General features: G+C 63.1%; 1 protein-coding gene across 1 annotated transcript in view; it reads left to right on the top strand.

The window, feature by feature from the left end:
* MUC2 (mucin 2, oligomeric mucus/gel-forming) overlaps positions 1–18,461 on the top strand; it is a 30,065-nt gene extending 11,604 nt beyond the window's left edge. The window contains 23 exon segments of the mRNA XM_024987595.2: positions 41–67; positions 630–6,403; positions 6,406–6,524; positions 6,526–9,809; positions 10,460–10,732; positions 10,995–11,203; positions 11,500–11,674; positions 12,127–12,374; positions 12,794–12,977; positions 13,243–13,468; positions 14,289–14,467; positions 14,714–14,783; positions 14,903–15,003; positions 15,108–15,139; positions 15,640–15,817; positions 16,002–16,106; positions 16,324–16,364; positions 16,527–16,649; positions 16,810–16,908; positions 17,187–17,315; positions 17,507–17,546; positions 17,869–17,995; positions 18,089–18,461. Coding sequence (XP_024843363.1) covers positions 41–67; positions 630–6,403; positions 6,406–6,524; positions 6,526–9,809; positions 10,460–10,732; positions 10,995–11,203; positions 11,500–11,674; positions 12,127–12,374; positions 12,794–12,977; positions 13,243–13,468; positions 14,289–14,467; positions 14,714–14,783; positions 14,903–15,003; positions 15,108–15,139; positions 15,640–15,817; positions 16,002–16,106; positions 16,324–16,364; positions 16,527–16,649; positions 16,810–16,908; positions 17,187–17,315; positions 17,507–17,546; positions 17,869–17,995; positions 18,089–18,311 — 11,966 coding nt within the window. The 3' untranslated portion in view covers positions 18,312–18,461.
* The last annotated feature ends 266 nt before the right edge of the window (positions 18,462–18,727 follow it).

The following is an 18,727-nucleotide window of genomic DNA, read 5'->3' as shown; positions in this document are numbered from 1 at the left end:
CCTGTACAATGACCTTCTCTCTCCCCACGTTTTACCGCAGCGTCACCTTCCTCTTCACCCACGACCGGTAAGTCACGTTAGCAGCTCGTCCCGTGATGCAGGGTGAGGAGCAGCAGAAAGCGTGCCTCCCTCGAGACCCCGATGCGGGCTGGGCTGGGAGGCCGGACCACCGGCTCAGGGACTGGGGGTGGTCTGTTTTGGTGACCTGATTCCTGATTTGCTGAGCCCAGGGACTCATGCAGGGGACTTGACCAGCTCTGGGTGAAAACACTGGTCAAGAGTCCAGCCTGAGCCCCGCCAGCGGGCTTCTGGGCTGAGCTGGGTGGCCCTTCCTCGTTCATTTGTTTGGCTTATGGATTTGAAGGTAGCTGAGGAAGGGGCACTAGGCTGGTGCCTCAGGCCTGGTCTGTCACTGGCGGGGCATGGGGGTCTCAGGTTTTTAGCTGCAGAAAGAGGGGAGAAGTAGAAGGTGGAAGTTTAGGCTCAGCCTGAAGTCTCTGAGCCTGCTCCAGGCCCTTTGGTGGTGATGGGGACAGCTGGTCACGAGGGTCTCTGGGTTCTCTGAGCCCGTTGACCTCCCGAAAGGTGCGCCCCCACCTGACTGGCCAATGCCGGTCTTGCTCGCCTAGTTTCCTGCTGCTCCTGGTCCGACTGGATCAACAACGACCATCCCAGTACCAACAGTGACGGCGGGGACCGAGAGACGTTCGACGGAGCCTGCAGGGCCCCCCAGGACATCGAGTGCAGGGCGGCCGTGGAGCCCTTCCTCAGCTGGGAGACGCTGGGCCAGAAGGCTCAGTGCAATGTCTCCTTCGGGTTCATTTGCAAAAAAGAAGACCAGTTTGGAAACGGACCTTTTGAGGTCTGCTATGACTACAAGATACGGGTCTTTTGCTGCCGGCAGAGGGATGAGTGTCCTACCTCGACCCCAACCACCACCCCGCCGACCACCACCCCACCAACCACCACTCCACCGACCACCACCCCACTGACCACTACCCCAACCACTACCCCAACCAGTACCCCACAAACCACCACCCCAACCACTACCCCGCTGACCACCACCCCACCAACCACCACTCCACTGACCACCACCCCACTGACCACCACCCCAACCACTACCCCAACCACTACCCCACAAACCACCACCCTGCCGACCACCACCCCGCTGACCACCACCCCATTGACCACCACCCCAACCATTACCCCAACCCCCACAACAACCACAGTGACCCCAACTCCAACACCCACTACCACAGAGACCACCACCCCCACCACTACCCCAACCACCACCCCGCAAACCACCACCCCACCAACCACTACTCCACTGACCACCACCCCACCAACCACCACCCTAACCATTACCCCAACCCCCACCACAACCACAGTGACCCCAACTCCAACACCCACTACCACAGAGACCACCCCCCCCACCACTACCCCAACCACCACCCCGCAAACCACCACCCCGCCAACCACCACTCCACCGACCACGACCCCACTGACCACCACGCCACCAACCACCACCCAGCCGACCACTACCCCAACCCCCATCTCAACCACCACCCCACAAACCACCACCCTGCCAACGACTATCCCAACTGCAACTACAGTCACCACAGTGACCCCAACCCCATGTCTGCCAGACTGCAGATGGACTGGCTGGCTGGATTCTGGTAACCCGAACGATACCGAAGCAGGCGGAGACTTTGAATCCCTTGAGAACGTCTGCAAGAGGGGCTGGGTAGCCAACATCTCCTGCAGAGCCGCCATGTTTCCCAACACTCCCCTCCAAGAGCTTGAACAAACCGTGGTGTGTGACACCTCTGTTGGGCTTGTGTGCAAAAACCAGGACCAGAAGCCAGGGGGAGCCACCCAGCCTGCCTGCCTCAACTACGAGATCAACATCTACTGCTGTTTTGTTCCACGTAACTGTGTCTCCACACCGTCGACGACCACTACCAAGGCCCCAGGCCCATCATCTACCACCCATTCAACAGAGACTCCAACCGCAACACCCACCACCACAGAGACCACCACCCCCACCACTACCCCAACCACCAGCTCACAAACCACCACCCCACCAACCACTACTCCACCAACCACCACCCCACTGACCACCACCCAGCCGACCACTACCCCAACCCCCATCTCAACCACCACCCCGCAAACCACCACCCTACCAACCACCACCCCACTGACCACCACCCCCACCACTACCCCAACCACCAGCCCACAAACCACCACCCCACCGACCACTACTCCACTGACCACTACCCCACCGACCACCACCCCACAAACCACCACCCCACCGACCACTACTCCACTGACCACTACCCCACCGACCACCACCCCACAAACCACCACCCCACCAACCACTACTCCACTGACCACCACCCCACCGACCACCACCCCACCAACCACCACCCAGCCGACCACTACCCCAACCCCCATCTCAACCACCACCCCACAAACCACCACCCTGCCAACGACTATCCCAACTGCAACTACAGTCACCACAGTGACATCACCCCCATGTCTGCCAGACTGCAGATGGACTGGCTGGCTGGATTCTGGTAAACCGAATGATACCGAAGCAGGCGGAGACTTTGAATCCCTTGAGAACATCTGCGAGACGGGCTGGGTAGCCAACATCTTCTGCAGAGCCGCTGTGTTTCCCAACACTCCCCTCCAAGAGCTTGAACAAACTGTGGTGTGTGACACCTCTGTTGGGCTTGTGTGCAAAAACCAGGACCAGAAGCCAGGGGGAGCCACCCCGACGCCTGCCTGCCTCAACTACGAGATCAACGTCTATTGCTGTTTTGTTCCAAGTTACTGTGTCTCCACACCTTCAACGACCACTACCCGTTCATCATCTACCACCCATTCAACAGAGATTCCAAGTCCTACCACTACAGAGACCCCAGCTACAACAATGCCCACGGCTTCAACTGGGACTCCGATGCCAACCTCTAGCACCACCTCAAGAGAGACAACAACCACCACACCAACAACTACAGTGACCCCAAGCCCGCCATCTACCACCACTACAACAGAGACTCCAACCCCAACACCCACGACCACAGAGACCACCACCCCCACCACTACCACAACCACAGGGGCCCCAACCCCAACACCCACAACCACAGTGACACCACACTCTCCATGTCTGCCATACTGCAGATGGACTGGCTGGCTAGATTCTGGTAAACCAGATTATACCAAAACAGGCGGAGACGTTGAATCCCTTGAGAACATCTGCGAGACGGGCTGGGTAGCCGACATCTCCTGCAGAGCCGCCATGTTTCCCAACACTCCCCTCCAAGAGCTTGAACAAACTGTGGTATGCAACACCTCTGTTGGGCTTGTGTGCAAAAACCAGGACCAGAAGCCAGGGAGAGCCACCCCACCTGCCTGCTTCAACTACGAGATCAACGTCTACTGCTGTTTTGTTCCACCTAACTGTGTCTCCACACCTTTGACGACCACTACAGAGACCCCAGGCCCATCATCTACCACCCCAACCCCAGCACCCACCACCACAGAGACCACCACCCCCACCACTACGACAACCACAGGGACCCCAACCCGAACACCCACCACCACAGTGACCCCAAGTGCGCCATCTACCACCACAACAGAGACTCCAACCCCAACACCCATCTCCACAGAGACCACCTCCCCCACCACCACCACAACCACAGGCACGCCAATTCCAACACTCACCACCATAGAGACCACCACCCCCACCACAACCACAGAGACCACCCCCCCCACCACTACGACAACCACAGGGACCCCAACCCCAGGACCCACCACCACAGAGACCACCACCCCCACCACTACGACAACCACAGAGACCACCCCCCCCACCACTACGACAACCACAGGGACCCCAACCCCAACACCCACAACCACAGGGACCACCACCCCCACCATTACCACCACCACAGGGACCACCACCCCCACCAGTACAACAACCACAGGGACCCCAACCCCAGGACCCACCACCACAGAGACCACCACCCCCACAACTACCACAACCACAGGGACCCCAACCCCAACACCTACAACCACAGAGACCACCACCCCCACCACAACCACAGAGACCACCACCGCCACCACTACCACAACCACAGGGGCCCCAACCCCAACACCCACAACCACTCAGTGTCTGCCGGACTGCAGATGGACTGGCTGGCTGGACTATGGTAACCCGAACGATACCGAAGCAGATGGAGATGTTGAATCCCTTGAGAACGTCTGCAAGAGGGGCTGGGTAGCCAACATCTCCTGCAGAGCCACCATGTTTCCCAACACTCCTCTGCAAGAGCTTGAACAAACTGTGGTGTGTGACACCTCTGTTGGGCTTGTGTGCAAAAACCAGGACCAGAAGCCAGGGGGAGCCACCCCACCTGCCTGCCTCAACTACGAGATCGACGTCTATTGCTGTTTTGTTCCACGTAACTGTGTCTCCACACCGTCGACGACCACTATCCGTTCATCATCTACCACCCATTCAACAGAGATTCCAAGTCCTACCACTACAGAGACCCCAGCTACAACAACCCCTATGGCTTCAACTGGGACTCCAATGCCAACCTCTAGCACCACCTCAAGAGAGACAACAACCACCACACCAACAACCACAGTGACCCCAAGCCCGCCATCTGCCACCACTGCAACAGAGACTCCAACCCCAACACCCACGACCACAGAGACCACCACCCCAACCAGTACCACAACCACAGGGACCCCAACCCCAACACCCACAACCACAGGGACCACCACCCCCACCACTACCCCAACCACCAGCCCACAAACCACCACCCCACCAACCACCACCCCACTGACCACCACCCCGCCAACCACCACCCCAACCATTACCCCAACCCCCACAACAACCACAGTGACCCCAACTCCAACACCCACTACCACAGAGACCACCACCCCCACCACTACCCCAACCACCAGCCCACAAACCACCACCCTGCCGACCACCACCCCACCAACCACCACCCCAACCATTACCCCAACCCCCACAACAACCACAGTGACCCCAACTCCAACACCCACTACCACAGAGACCACCACCCCCACCACTACCCCAACCACTACCCCACAAACCACCACCCTGCCGACCACCACCCCACCAACCACCACGCCAACCATTACCCCAACCCCCACAACAACCACAGTGACCCCAACTCCAACACCCACTACCACAGAGACCACCACCCCCACCACTACCCCAACCACCAGCCCACAAACCACCACCCCACCAACCACCACCCCACTGACCACCACCCCACCAACCACCACCCCAACCATTACCCCAACCCCCACAACAACCACAGTGACCCCAACTCCAACACCCACTACCACAGAGACCACCATCCCCACCACTACCCCAACCACCAGCCCACAAACCACCACCCCACCAACCACCACCCCACTGACCACCACCCCACCAACCACCACCCCAACCATTACCCCAACCCCCACAACAACCACAGTGACCCCAACTCCAACACCCACAACCACAGAGACCACCACCACCACCACGACCACCACCACCACCACGACCACAACCACAGGGACCGCAACCCCAACACCCACAACCACTCAGTGTCTGCCGGACTGCAGATGGACTGGCTGGCTGGATTCTGGTAACCCGAACGATACCGAAGCAGATGGAGATGTTGAATCCCTTGAGAACGTCTGCAAGAGGGGCTGGGTAGCCAACATCTCCTGCAGAGCCACCGTGTTTCCCAACACTCCTCTGCAAGAGCTTGAACAAACTGTGGTGTGTGACACCTCTGTTGGGCTTGTGTGCAAAAACCAGGACCAGAAGCCAGGGGGAGCCACCCCACCTGCCTGCCTCAACTACGAGATCGACGTCTACTGCTGTTTTGTTCCACGTAACTGTGTCTCCACACCGTCAACGACCACTATCCGTTCATCATCTACCACCCATTCAACAGAGATTCCAAGTCCTACCACTACAGAGACCCCAGCTACAACAACCCCTATGGCTTCAACTGGGACTCCAATGCCAACCTCTAGCACCACCTCAAGAGAGACAACAAGCACCACACCAACAACCACAGTGACCCCAAGCCCGTCATCTGCCACCACTGCAACAGAGACTCCAACCCCAACACCCACGACCACAGAGACCACCACCCCAACCAGTACCACAACCACAGGGACCCCAACCCCAACATCCACAACCACAGGGACCACCACCCCCACCAGTACCACAACCACAGGGACCCCAACCCCAACACCTACAACCACAGAGACCACCACCCCTACCACAACCACAGAGACCACCACCGCCACCACTACCACAACCACAGGGACCCCAACCCCAACACCCACTACCACAGAGACCACCACCCCACCACTACCCCAACCACCAGCCCACAAACCACCACCCCACCAACCACCACCCCACTGACCACCACCCCGCCAACCACCACCCCAACCATTACCCCAACCCCCACAACAACCACAGTGACCCCCAACTCCAACACCCACTACCACAGAGACCACCACCCCCACCACTACCCCAACCACCAGCCCACAAACCACCACCCTGCCGACCACCACCCCACCAACCACCACCCCAACCATTACCCCAACCCCCACAACAACCACAGTGACCCCAACTCCAACACCCACTACCACAGAGACCACCACCCCCACCACTACCCCAACCACCAGCCCACAAACCACCACCCCACCAACCACCACCCCACTGACCACCACCCCACCAACCACCACCCCAACCATTACCCCAACCCCCACAACAACCACAGTGACCCCAACTCCAACACCCACAACCACAGAGACCACCATCCCCACCACTACCCCAACCACCAGCCCACAAACCACCACCCCACCAACCACCACCCCACTGACCACCACCCCACCAACCACCACCCCAACCATTACCCCAACCCCCACAACAACCACAGTGACCCCAACTCCAACACCCACAACCACAGAGACCACCACCACCACCACGACCACCACCACCACCACGACCACAACCACAGGGACCGCAACCCCAACACCCACAACCACTCAGTGTCTGCCGGACTGCAGATGGACTGGCTGGCTGGATTCTGGTAACCCGAACGATACCGAAGCAGATGGAGATGTTGAATCCCTTGAGAACGTCTGCAAGAGGGGCTGGGTAGCCAACATCTCCTGCAGAGCCACCGTGTTTCCCAACACTCCTCTGCAAGAGCTTGAACAAACTGTGGTGTGTGACACCTCTGTTGGGCTTGTGTGCAAAAACCAGGACCAGAAGCCAGGGGGAGCCACCCCACCTGCCTGCCTCAACTACGAGATCGACGTCTACTGCTGTTTTGTTCCACGTAACTGTGTCTCCACACCGTCAACGACCACTATCCGTTCATCATCTACCACCCATTCAACAGAGATTCCAAGTCCTACCACTACAGAGATCCCAGCTACAACAACCCCTATGGCTTCAACTGGGACTCCGATGCCAACCTCTAGCACCACCTCAAGAGAGACAACAAGCACCACACCAACAACCACAGTGACCCCAAGCCCGTCATCTGCCACCACTGCAACAGAGACTCCAACCCCAACACCCACGACCACAGAGACCACCACCCCAACCAGTACCACAACCACAGGGACCCCAACCCCAACATCCACAACCACAGGGACCACCACCCCCACCAGTACCACAACCACAGGGACCCCAACCCCAACACCTACAACCACAGAGACCACCACCCCTACCACAACCACAGAGACCACCACCGCCACCACTACCACAACCACAGGGACCCCAACCCCAACACCCACTACCACAGAGACCACCACCCCCACCACTACCCCAACCACCAGCCCACAAACCACCACCCCACCAACCACCACCCCACTGACCACCACCCCGCCAACCACCACCCCAACCATTACCCCAACCCCCACAACAACCACAGTGACCCCAACTCCAACACCCACTACCACAGAGACCACCACCACCACCACTACCCCAACCACCAGCCCACAAACCACCACCCCACCAACCACCACCCCACTGACCACCACCCCGCCAACCACCACCCCAACCATTACCCCAACCCCCACAACAACCACAGTGACCCCAACTCCAACACCCACTACCACAGAGACCACCACCCCCACCACTACCCCAACCACCAGCCGACAAACCACCACCCCACCAACCACCACCCCACTGACCACCACCCCACCAACCACCACCCCAACCATTACCCCAACCCCCACAACAACCACAGTGACCCCAACTCCAACACCCACAACCACAGAGACCACCATCCCCACCACTACCCCAACCACCAGCCCACAAACCACCACCCCACCAACCACCACCCCACTGACCACCACCCCACCAACCACCACCCCAACCATTACCCCAACCCCCACAACAACCACAGTGACCCCAACTCCAACACCCACAACCACAGAGACCACCACCACCACCACGACCACCACCACCACCACGACCACAACCACAGGGACCACAACCCCAACACCCACAACCACTCAGTGTCTGCCGGACTGCAGATGGACTGGCTGGCTGGATTCTGGTAACCCGAACGATACCGAAGCAGATGGAGATGTTGAATCCCTTGAGAACGTCTGCAAGAGGGGCTGGGTAGCCAACATCTCCTGCAGAGCCACCGTGTTTCCCAACACTCCTCTGCAAGAGCTTGAACAAACTGTGGTGTGTGACACCTCTGTTGGGCTTGTGTGCAAAAACCAGGACCAGAAGCCAGGGGGAGCCACCCCACCTGCCTGCCTCAACTACGAGATAGACGTCTACTGCTGTTTTGTTCCACGTAACTGTGTCTCCACACCGTCAACGACCACTATCCGTTCATCATCTACCACCCATTCAACAGAGATTCCAAGTCCTACCACTACAGAGACCCCAGCTACAACAACCCCTATGGCTTCAACTGGGACTCCGATGCCAACCTCTAGCACCACCTCAAGAGAGACAACAACCACCACACCAACAACCACAGTGACCCCAAGCCCGTCATCTGCCACCACTGCAACAGAGACTCCAACCCCAACACCCACGACCACAGAGACCACCACCCCAACCACTACCACAACCACAGGGACCCCAACCCCAACACCCACAACCACAGGGACCCCAACCCCAACATCCACAACCACAGGGACCACCACCCCCACCAGTACCACAACCACAGGGACCCCAACCCCAGGACCCACCACCACAGAGACCACCACCCCCACCAGTACCACAACCACTGGGACCCCTACCTCAACACCTACAACCACAGGGACCCCAACCCCAACACCCACCACCACAGAGACCACCACCCCCACCAGTACCACAACCACTGGGACCCCAACCCCAACACCTACAACCACAGAGACCACCACCCCCACCCCCACCACAACCACAGGGACCGCAACCCCAACTCCCACAACCACTGTGACCCCAAGCCCACCATCTACCACCACTACAACAGAGACTCCAACCGCAACACCCACCACCATAGTGACCACAACCCCTACCACAACCACAACCACAGGGACCCCAACCCCAACACCCACAACCACAGAGATCCCAACTCCCATCACTACCACCACCACAGAGACCCCAGCTCCAACACCCACTGGCACAGTGACGCCAGGCTGGCCATCTACCACCACCAGCACAGCTGTGGAGCCCTCTAGCACACCACTGACCCCAACGCTGACAATGCCGACGGTCACTCCAGTGGGAGGCACCACCCTTCCAGGTACTTGGACACCACTGTGGTTTGTACTCATGGTTCTTCCTCTCATCAGGGGTGCATCACAGCTCCTGGGAGTTCAGACAGGTACCTCCACTCTTCCCAGGGAATGCAGTTCCCAGGAAGGTTTTAGAAGGGCTCACTGGCCGTCCCACCAAGACCTATGGCCAAGTGTTCACAGAGGTGCTGACCCTCAGCCTGTGCCTGCTCCCACGGGATGTCTTTCCTTGGGCATGGCTGCCCGTGGCCCACATCCTCAGCCTACAGCTATATGATGGGTTCTGTGGGCAAAGCCCCGCTGTGGGAGCCACCAAAGGACCTGGGGCCTCGTGGGGAGTCGAGGCTGCTGGCCGGGCACCCTGGGAGACCCTCCTCTGTCCCCCCACTCCCACTGGTGCTTCCCCACTGGGGCTTCAGGGGCCAGTGGCCAGCCCCTCCGGGTGGACCCGTGTCCCATGGTAGCCACCCCGTTACACACCCCGAGGCCCATGGGCCTGACGCCCCGTCCAGCCCCAAGGCCTGGAGCTGGGACGTGGATGGGAGGCCTCCACACCACGTGCTATGCCTCCAGGGTGCTGCCTGTGTGTGTTTGCTGCCATGCCGCCTGTGCGCTGAGTGGACCCCCTCAGCCCTTACCGCACCCTCCATTCTTACAGGCTCGCTGACCCCAGGTCCCACCTCCTCGAAGACCACCCCCACCCCTGGATCCACGACGGGGCCGCCTTTACCCAGCACAAGCCCCGCCTCCAGCCCCACGTCAGCAGGACGCCCGTCGACCGCGCCAGAGTCCACCAGCACCTGGACCTCCAGTGTGTCCACCTCCACTGTGACCCCAGGAACCTCCCCCCACATTACCATGAGCACCAGTGGGGTCACCCCCTCCCCCATAGTTCTATGCTGCTTCTTGAATGAGACCTACTACGCCCCAGGTACGCAAGCTCTTCGTTCTGATTCAGCAGCTCAGGCTCGTGGTGCTCTGGGTTCCCGGTGCTTGGGGGTCACTCAAAGGTGTGCACTGAGAGCTTTCTTGGGAAGCTGGGTGCTAGGCCTGGGTGGATGTCTCCATGGCCGGCCCCACGTGCTGCAGCCACAGATCGGGGCAGTGGGAGGTGTGGGCTTCTTTCTCGTGGCCTCTGGGGGAGCTAGCCTGAGTGCTCGGGGTGGCGTCAGCACTGGTCTCTCCCCTTGCAGGCGAGCTGGTGTACAACGGCACGCATGGAGACACGTGCTACTACGTGAACTGCTCGCTGGAATGCACGCTTGAGTTCTTCAACTGGTCGTGCCCGTCCACACCCTCCCCAACACCCAGCCCATCCACACCTACCACCCACGAACCCCACACATCCAGCACCCCACCCCCCGGGGTCCCCGGGTGCCCGGACTTGGATCCTCCCAGGCAGGTCTGTGTCTGCGGCGGCTTTTGTCCCCTCTGGCATCTAAACCCCCACATGCTGCCTTCCCGTAGGTCGTACCCTGCCTCTGCCCCACACCAGCCCAGTCAGGCCAAGGCTTCTGGCAGCCTGCTGGGCGCAGGGTGTGCGGGGGCCGTCCCGCCTTCTCCCCCTGGCTGGCTGCCCTCCTGGACAGGGTCGCCCTTGGCTTTCAGCCTCCTGGGCAGGGCCTCGCCAGCACGGCCCAGCCCTCCCGTGTGGGCCAGGCCGGTGGCGCCGACCCCGTGTCCTTCCCGCCCCCGCAGGAGAACGAGAGCTGGTGGATGTGCAACTGCACCAGGGCCACGTGCAAGTACAACAACACCGTGGAGCTCGTGAAGGTCAAGTGCGAGCCCCCACCCATGCCCACCTGCACCAACGGCCTCGCGCCCGTGCGCGTCGAGGACCCCGACAAGTGCTGCTGGCACTGGGAGTGCGACTGTAAGCCCGACGCGCGGGGACCCCCGCCTGCTCCCTGGGGGGTGCTGCAGACCCCAGGCTGTCGTGCTGGCTTTGGTGGCTGGGTGCCCGCGGAGAGTCAGGCCCCCGTCGGGAGCCGTTTCTCCTGCCTCCTGCTGGCTCCTCCTCTCGGCCAGGGTCCAGGAAAGGCCGGGGCTGGCCTGGTGGAGGGTGGCCACCGCCGAGAGCGGGGCGCAGAGGAGGCGTCGGGACCGAAGCTGGGCCGCTGTGGGCCGTCGGGACCGAAGCTGGGCCGCTGTGGGCCGAGGGGCGCGTGCCCTCTCGGGCCCAGATGCCCTGAGTGCCCCGGGAACCAGACTGCAGGGCCTTCCGCAGTTTCTGCTTGCCCTTCCCACCCGAGCCTTGAGCATGTCCTGTCCCCGTCCTGCCCCCAGCTGGGGGTGCGGCGCAGGCTCACCCCACTTCCTCCGCAGGCTACTGCACGGGCTGGGGGGACCCACACTACGTCACCTTCGACGGGCTCTACTACAGCTACCAGGGCAACTGCACGTACGTACTGGTGGAGGAGATCAGCCCCCGGGTGGACAACTTCGGGATCTATGTCGACAACTACCACTGCGACGTCAACGACAAGGTGTCCTGCCCCCGCACGCTCATCGTGCGCCACGAGACCCAGGAGGTTCTGATCAAGACCGTGCAAATGATGCCCATCGCGGTGCAGGTGCGCTGGCAGGGCGGGCGTCCTCACGCAGCGGGAGGCTGGGCTGCCCCCAACCCAGAGCCAGGCTTGGAGAGGTGCTCTGAGGACACATCTCACGGGCACTCTGGAGGCCTTCAGGGGCCCCCTGACCTCCGCTGCTCACACCCCTAACCACTCACCCTGGACACAGGTCTCTGCGGCAGGCGCCCCCTCCCTGAGGACAGGGGCTGTCTACACACCACGTAGGGAGTCCTATCCGCTTTCGGGGTCCCCAGGCCTCCCAGGGGGACCGTGAGGACGGTGCCCCTGCCACCTGGCTCCTGGGATTAGTCAGGACAAGGATCTGGCCCAGTGTGATGGGAAGGAAGCGGGGAGGGGGAGGGGTGGCCCCCACGGCTCACCCCACCCCCTGACCCCCCGCCCCGGGGTTCCTGCCGCAGGTGCAGGTCAACAGGCAGGCCGTGGCGCTGCCCTACACCAAGTTCGGGCTGCGGGTGTATGAGTCGGGCATCAACTACATGGTTGACATCCCCGAGCTGGGCGCCCTTGTGTCCTACAACGGCCTCTCCTTCTCCATCCGGCTGCCCTACCGCCTGTTCGGCAACAACACGAAGGGCCAGTGTGGTGAGCCCCTGGGGGAGGACGGCCTGGCAGAGGCTGGCTGTGGGAGCTGCTCCCCAGGGGTGGCTCTGCACACTGCTCAGGCCCCCACGGGCCCCCGGCCACGTCTGGGTCTGGCCCCTGTGGGAGGCCAGTCGGAGCCGCGTCTGTGCCCTTAGGCCCGGCCAGGTGCCCTCCAGGGACCCGGGCTGGAGCGGGGGTCCCGGGGGCTTGCGCTGCTGGACGGCCGGGCCTGGCGTGTGTTCACGTGGCCTCCCCACCCGCACAGGCACGTGCACCAACAGCACCTTGGATGACTGTGTGCTGCCCAGCGGGGAGAGCATTGACAACTGCGAGGTCGCGGCCGACTCTTGGGTGGTGAACGACCCCTCCAAGCCACGCTGTCCCCACACCGGCTTCACCACCAGGCGCCCGACCACCTCGCCTTCGGCGGGCACCAGCAGCTTCCCCACGAAGGGCTGTGCGTCTCCGCTCTGTGAGCTCATCAAGGACAGGTGATCCGCCCTGGAAGCCGCACCCCAACCTGGTCTGCGTGGAAAGGCCACTGGCGCTGGGCCTGGGGCTGGGAAGGCAGATGGCAGTCACAGCGGGGCCAGGACTTGGGCTCCTGTAGGGTATCCAGGGCCCTTTGTGACTCCCCCCATCCCGTCTCTCCTGCCTCCTGAGATGGTGCAGCGTCTGCTGAGCTTGAAGGCTGGGGTAGGCCGGTTGACCCAGGATAGAGTTAGCATCCATAGCTGATGTTGGGGAGGGGAATCTGGGCTTAGAGAGGGGGCCAAAGCTGCTATCAGTGGGAGCGAGCCCCTCACCCCCAGAGGCGTGTGCGTGGAGGCCAGGACGGCCCCTGCTGGCCTTGCTGGGGGACCTTGGCACCTGGTGACCACTTAGACACAGGCCTTCCCTCTCTAGGGGCCGAGCACAGTGCTCTTCCTCTGGCCTCAGTGCTGGCGGCCATGGCCTCAGGCCAGCCCCTGCCCCCGAGGCCAGCCCAGGCCCCCGAGGCCACCCCGAGCCCCCGAGGCCAGCCCATGCCCCCGAGGCCAGCCTGAGCCCCCAAGTCCAGCCCGAGCCCCCGAGGCCGGTGCCCCCGAGGCCAGCTCGAGCCCTCGAGGCCAGCCCGAGTCCCTGAGGCCAGCCTGTACCCCTGAGGCCAGTCCTGATGCTCTGTTCCCACTCTTAGCACACGGGCATCGGTCTGGTGGTACAGGCTGAGCTGGGCCCCCAGGGGGTGCAGCCCAGATGGAGGTGCTGGGCAGGGCGACGTGAGAGGCTGGGGGCACCAGTCAGCTCGTGACCTGCGTCCCTCCTCCACAGCTTGTTTGCCCAGTGCCACGCCGTGGCGCCCCCCCAGCACTACTATGAAGCCTGCCTGTTCGACAGCTGCTACGTGCCCACCTCGAACCTGGAGTGTGCCAGCCTGCAGACCTACGCGGCCCTGTGTGCCCAGGAGGGCATCTGCGTGGACTGGCGGAACCACACTGGCGGGGCCTGCCGTGAGTACCCTCCTGCCCCGCCCCAGGCTCAGCGGGAATCGTGGCTGGGTGGGGAGCCAGGCCGCCTGAAGACTGACTGTGCTAACCCCTGTGGGGCTGGACCCCCGCCTCCTGGCTCGGGACAGCATGAGGGGCTGAGGCCATGCTTGGCCGGTGTGGGACGGGGTCCTATGAAGGGGCTGGGCGGGGGTCAGTGGGGGTGGGGTGGGGGCCCAGGCCCCTCCCTCTGACGCTGCCCTTCCCCAGCGGTGACATGCCCTGCCCACCGTGAGTACCGGGCCTGTGGCCCCACGGAGGAGCCCAGCTGTAAGTCCAGGTCAGTCACGGTGGAGGTGCTGGGATGGCCGGCTGGCCCTCTGTGCTGCTCTGGGCAGCCCTGTCTGGGCCTGGTGGTCCCACCCATCCCCACACCCGTCTCCTGATGCCCTCCTCTAGCCCCTCTCAGCTGAACAGCACACGCCTGGTGGAAGGCTGCTTCTGCCCCGAAGGCACCACCAGCTACGCACCTGGCTTTGACGTCTGCGTGGACCTGTGTGGTAGGCTGCCCACCGCGTAGCCTCTGCCCTCCCCTTCCCGGGGCTGAGCCCAGCGCCTGTGGCAGGGGCCCGAGCTCACAGGGCCTATCTCCTCTCTCTCCTAGGCTGTGTGGGGCCCGACAACGTGCCCAGAGAGGTAGGGCACCCCCTCGGCGCCGGGGCCAGGCCCTCCCATGAGCCCTGCATTTTGGGGGGCGGGATGGGGTGGATGAAAACCTGGGACCCTCGGAGGCGGAGTAATGAGTCCCTGAAGTCCTGGAAGGTTGAGCCAGTGCGGGGCCCATCCACCCGCCCCTCTGTGCGCCTGCCTGCCCGCCCCGCCCATCCGCCCACTAGCCCCGGATGCTCTGGCTACACCTGCGGCCTGTCTGCCCTGTGGCATGCGTGTCTCTGGCATGTGGCTGGTTCTTTAGCTCTGCTCTGCGTGAGCCCCGCAGACACACCTGGTGCCTCCACCACGCGCCAGGCCTGTGGGCCCACAGAGCAGGTCCCAGCTGTGGTGTGAGTGTGCTCCCCAGAGCCTGCCCCGGGCACGTGGAGGTGGGGAGGGCTCGGGGTTTCCCGCTGGCCGCTCCGTGGGCCACGCGGCACAGTGCTGTCTTGCGCTGACCGGGGCCTGCTCCCCATCCCCTGCAGTACGGGGAACACTTCGAGTTCGACTGCAAGGACTGCATCTGCCTGGAAGGCGGGAGCGGCATCATCTGCAAGCCCAAGATGTGCCGGCTGGAGCCCCGGCTGGAGTGCGAGGAGGATGGCACCTACCCGTTCACGGAGGTGGACCCCGCCAACACCTGCTGCAATGTCACCTCCTGCAGTAAGGCCCCCACCGGCAGGGCGCGCGGTGGCCGGGCTCTTGCGTGGTCCGGGAGGCTGGGGCCTCAGGCGTGTCTGCGGGGCGTGGGCGCTGGGCAGGCGGGGGTTGAGGGGGCCCAGGCCCAGGGCCTGCCCTGCCTGGGGCAGTGTCTGCAAGCTCACCGGCGTGTCCCCACTGCCTGCAGAGTGCAATGCTAGCCTGTGCAGGGAGAAGCCCCCGCTGTGCTCACTGGGCTTCCAGGTGAAGAGCGAGATTGTGCCCGGGAGGTGCTGCCCCCTGTACTCGTGTGGTAGGTGGGCCGGGCCAGGTGGGAGCGAGGCCTAGGGTGGGCAGGGCTCCAGCTGGGTGTGGGGGGCAGAGGACAGCTGAAGGGGCCCCTGCCTGGGGGCTCAGGGTCTGCCTGGTGGAAGCACCCAGCCCCATGCCCCCACGCTGTCCACTGGCTGTGCATCCGCCCCGGGGTCCGGCAGGACAGTCTGACCCTTGTTCTGGTTCTTTCTCCCAAGTGCCCAAGGGCGTGTGTGTGCTGGAGCACGCCGAGTACCAGGTGAGCCCTGCTGGCCGTGGGGAGCGGTGTGGGGGCGCAGAGGGGCTTTGGGGGCAGGGTCCTGGGCAGGCTCATGGTCAGGCTCGCCAGATGCTTGGCGGTGTCCTGGAGGAGGGGAGGCGCCGCGTGGGCCCACCTCACCGGCCCTCCCTGTGCCCAAAGCCCGGCTCTCCAGTCTATTCATCCAAGTGCCAGAACTGCGTCTGCACGGACCGCAGGGACAACGCCACGCAGCTCAATGTCATCGCCTGCACCCACGTGCCCTGCAACACCACGTGCAGCCCGGTGAGCAGCCCCGCCCGGGCGCGCTGGGCCCGCCCACCTCACGCCACGCCCCGGCGCACTGGGCCCGCCCACCTCACGCCACGCCCCGGCGCGCTGGGCCCGCCCACCTCACCCCCAGCAGCCCTTCTTCTTCCCATGCCAACCCCCCGGTGTCCTGCAGGGCTTTGAGCTGGTGGACGCTCCCGGGGAGTGTTGCAAGAAGTGCCAGCAGACCCACTGCATCATCACCCGGCCTGGCCAGCAGAGCCTGGTCCTGAAGGTGCGCCCCCGCCCCTGCCCGCAGGGCCGAGAACGTCCTGCCTCCCGTCAGGACACCTGTCGTGGGGGTTTGGGCCCTCTGGGTGGCTTCTCCAAGTCAGGCCACCGCTGTGGGACATGGACCATCTGGGGACTGTGGGCCGCGGGTCCCTGGGCCCCTCCTATGTCACTGGCTCTGCAGCTCTGGGCCTATGGGCTGCACTTGGCAAGGTGGTCAGGGAGCAGCCTGGAGGGCTCCCACCAGGCCTCACACAGAACTCCCCCGACCCCAACCCGCAGCCCAGAGACATGAAGAGTGACCCCCTGAACAACTGTACCTTCTTCAGCTGCGTGAAGATACACAACCAGCTCATCTCATCCATCTCCAACATCACCTGCCCCGACTTTGACCCCAGCACCTGCGTCCAGGTGAGCAGGCCCGTCACTCCTGGAGTGGGGCCCTGATGTCCCTGGGAGGCTGGGCTCCATTGCAGGATGTGGCAACAGCTGCAGGCTCCGCTCTGGGCCCTTCTGCAGGAACTGCCCCTTCCACCCTCTTGGCAGGGGGCACTGTCACCACGGGGGGGTCTGGGGTCCCAACTGTCTCTCCTGCCCCCTAGGGCTCCATCACGCTCATGCCCAATGGCTGCTGCAGGAAATGTGAGTGTGGGCCTCGGGCGGGTGGGCCCTGCGGCCCAGGCCTGGCGGGGGCTCCCTCTGGGCTCCTTGAGGGGAGGGGGTGGAAGGGGATGGTGCCCCGGGAGCCCCGTCCCCTCTGTGCCACTCCTGGCTGGACACTGACTTTGAGGACATCACCTGGGGTGCCCAGGAAGCCTGAATCCCTTCCAGGAGCCCATGATGACCCAGCTTGCTTGAGGGCCCTGGAGTGGGTGGCGGTTGGGAAGGCAGGAGGAGGTCGTGAGCGGGGCAGGAGGGCCACAGAAGGCGGAGACCCCCTCCCAGCCTCTGCCTCTCTCCCCAGGCGTCCCTCGCAATGAGACCAGCGTCCCCTGCGCTGCCATCCCCGTCGTGAGGGAGATTTCACACAATGGCTGTACCGCGTTGGTCTCCATGAACGACTGCTCTGGGTCCTGCGGGACCTTTGCCATGTGAGTCCTGGGCGCCGGGGCCTGGTGGGGGCCGGGTGGGGGAGGCTGTGCCCGCCCCAGCGGGCGGCGGACCCTGACCCTGCCTCCCCCCAGGTACTCGGCCGAGGCCCAGGGCCTGGACCACAAGTGCTCGTGCTGCAGGGAGCAGCGCACCAGCCAGCGGGAGGTGACGCTGCGGTGCCCGGACGGGGGCGCGCTCCGCTACACCTACACGCACGTTGACAGCTGCCTGTGCCAGGACACCCTGTGCGAGCTGCCCACCCAGCGCAGGGCCCGGCGCTCCTTGCCCCTCGGGGTGGCCCCCGGGCGGGGGTGAGGGGAGGGCCCGCCCCCACCGTCCCGCGTCCCCTTCCCGCTGATCCCTTCAGCTGCCTCGCCTTCTGAGCTGACTTTCTCTCTGCAGGTATTTATTTTCTGAGCCTTTGTTCGATTCTTTGCTTTCCAAAATAAACTTGGGCAGACACGCGCGCTGGTGTGCTTCAGTAGTGGCTGGGGGCCTGGGTGGGCTGCTGGGCACAGCCCAGGTCTGGCCACTTCCAGGGGGGTGTATGGGGCCTGGCCACCAGGCTCTGCACGCGGGACATGGGAGGGGGGGCGCTGTGCTTGGATGCCTGTCCCGCCCTTGGCGTGCACAAAGCCCTCTCTGTGCCTTCGAGATGCTGGAGGCTACCCCTGCGGGAGGCCCTCCGAGCCTGAATTTGTGAAAAAGGAGCCACTGAGCTGCGTTTGCAC

The sequence above is a fragment of the Bos taurus genome, chromosome 29, assembly GCF_002263795.3.
Source record: "Bos taurus isolate L1 Dominette 01449 registration number 42190680 breed Hereford chromosome 29, ARS-UCD2.0, whole genome shotgun sequence".
Taxonomy (NCBI): domain Eukaryota; kingdom Metazoa; phylum Chordata; class Mammalia; order Artiodactyla; family Bovidae; genus Bos; species Bos taurus.
The sequence above is the reverse complement of the archived record's forward strand: the minus strand, read 5'-3'. Positions and strand labels throughout refer to the sequence as shown.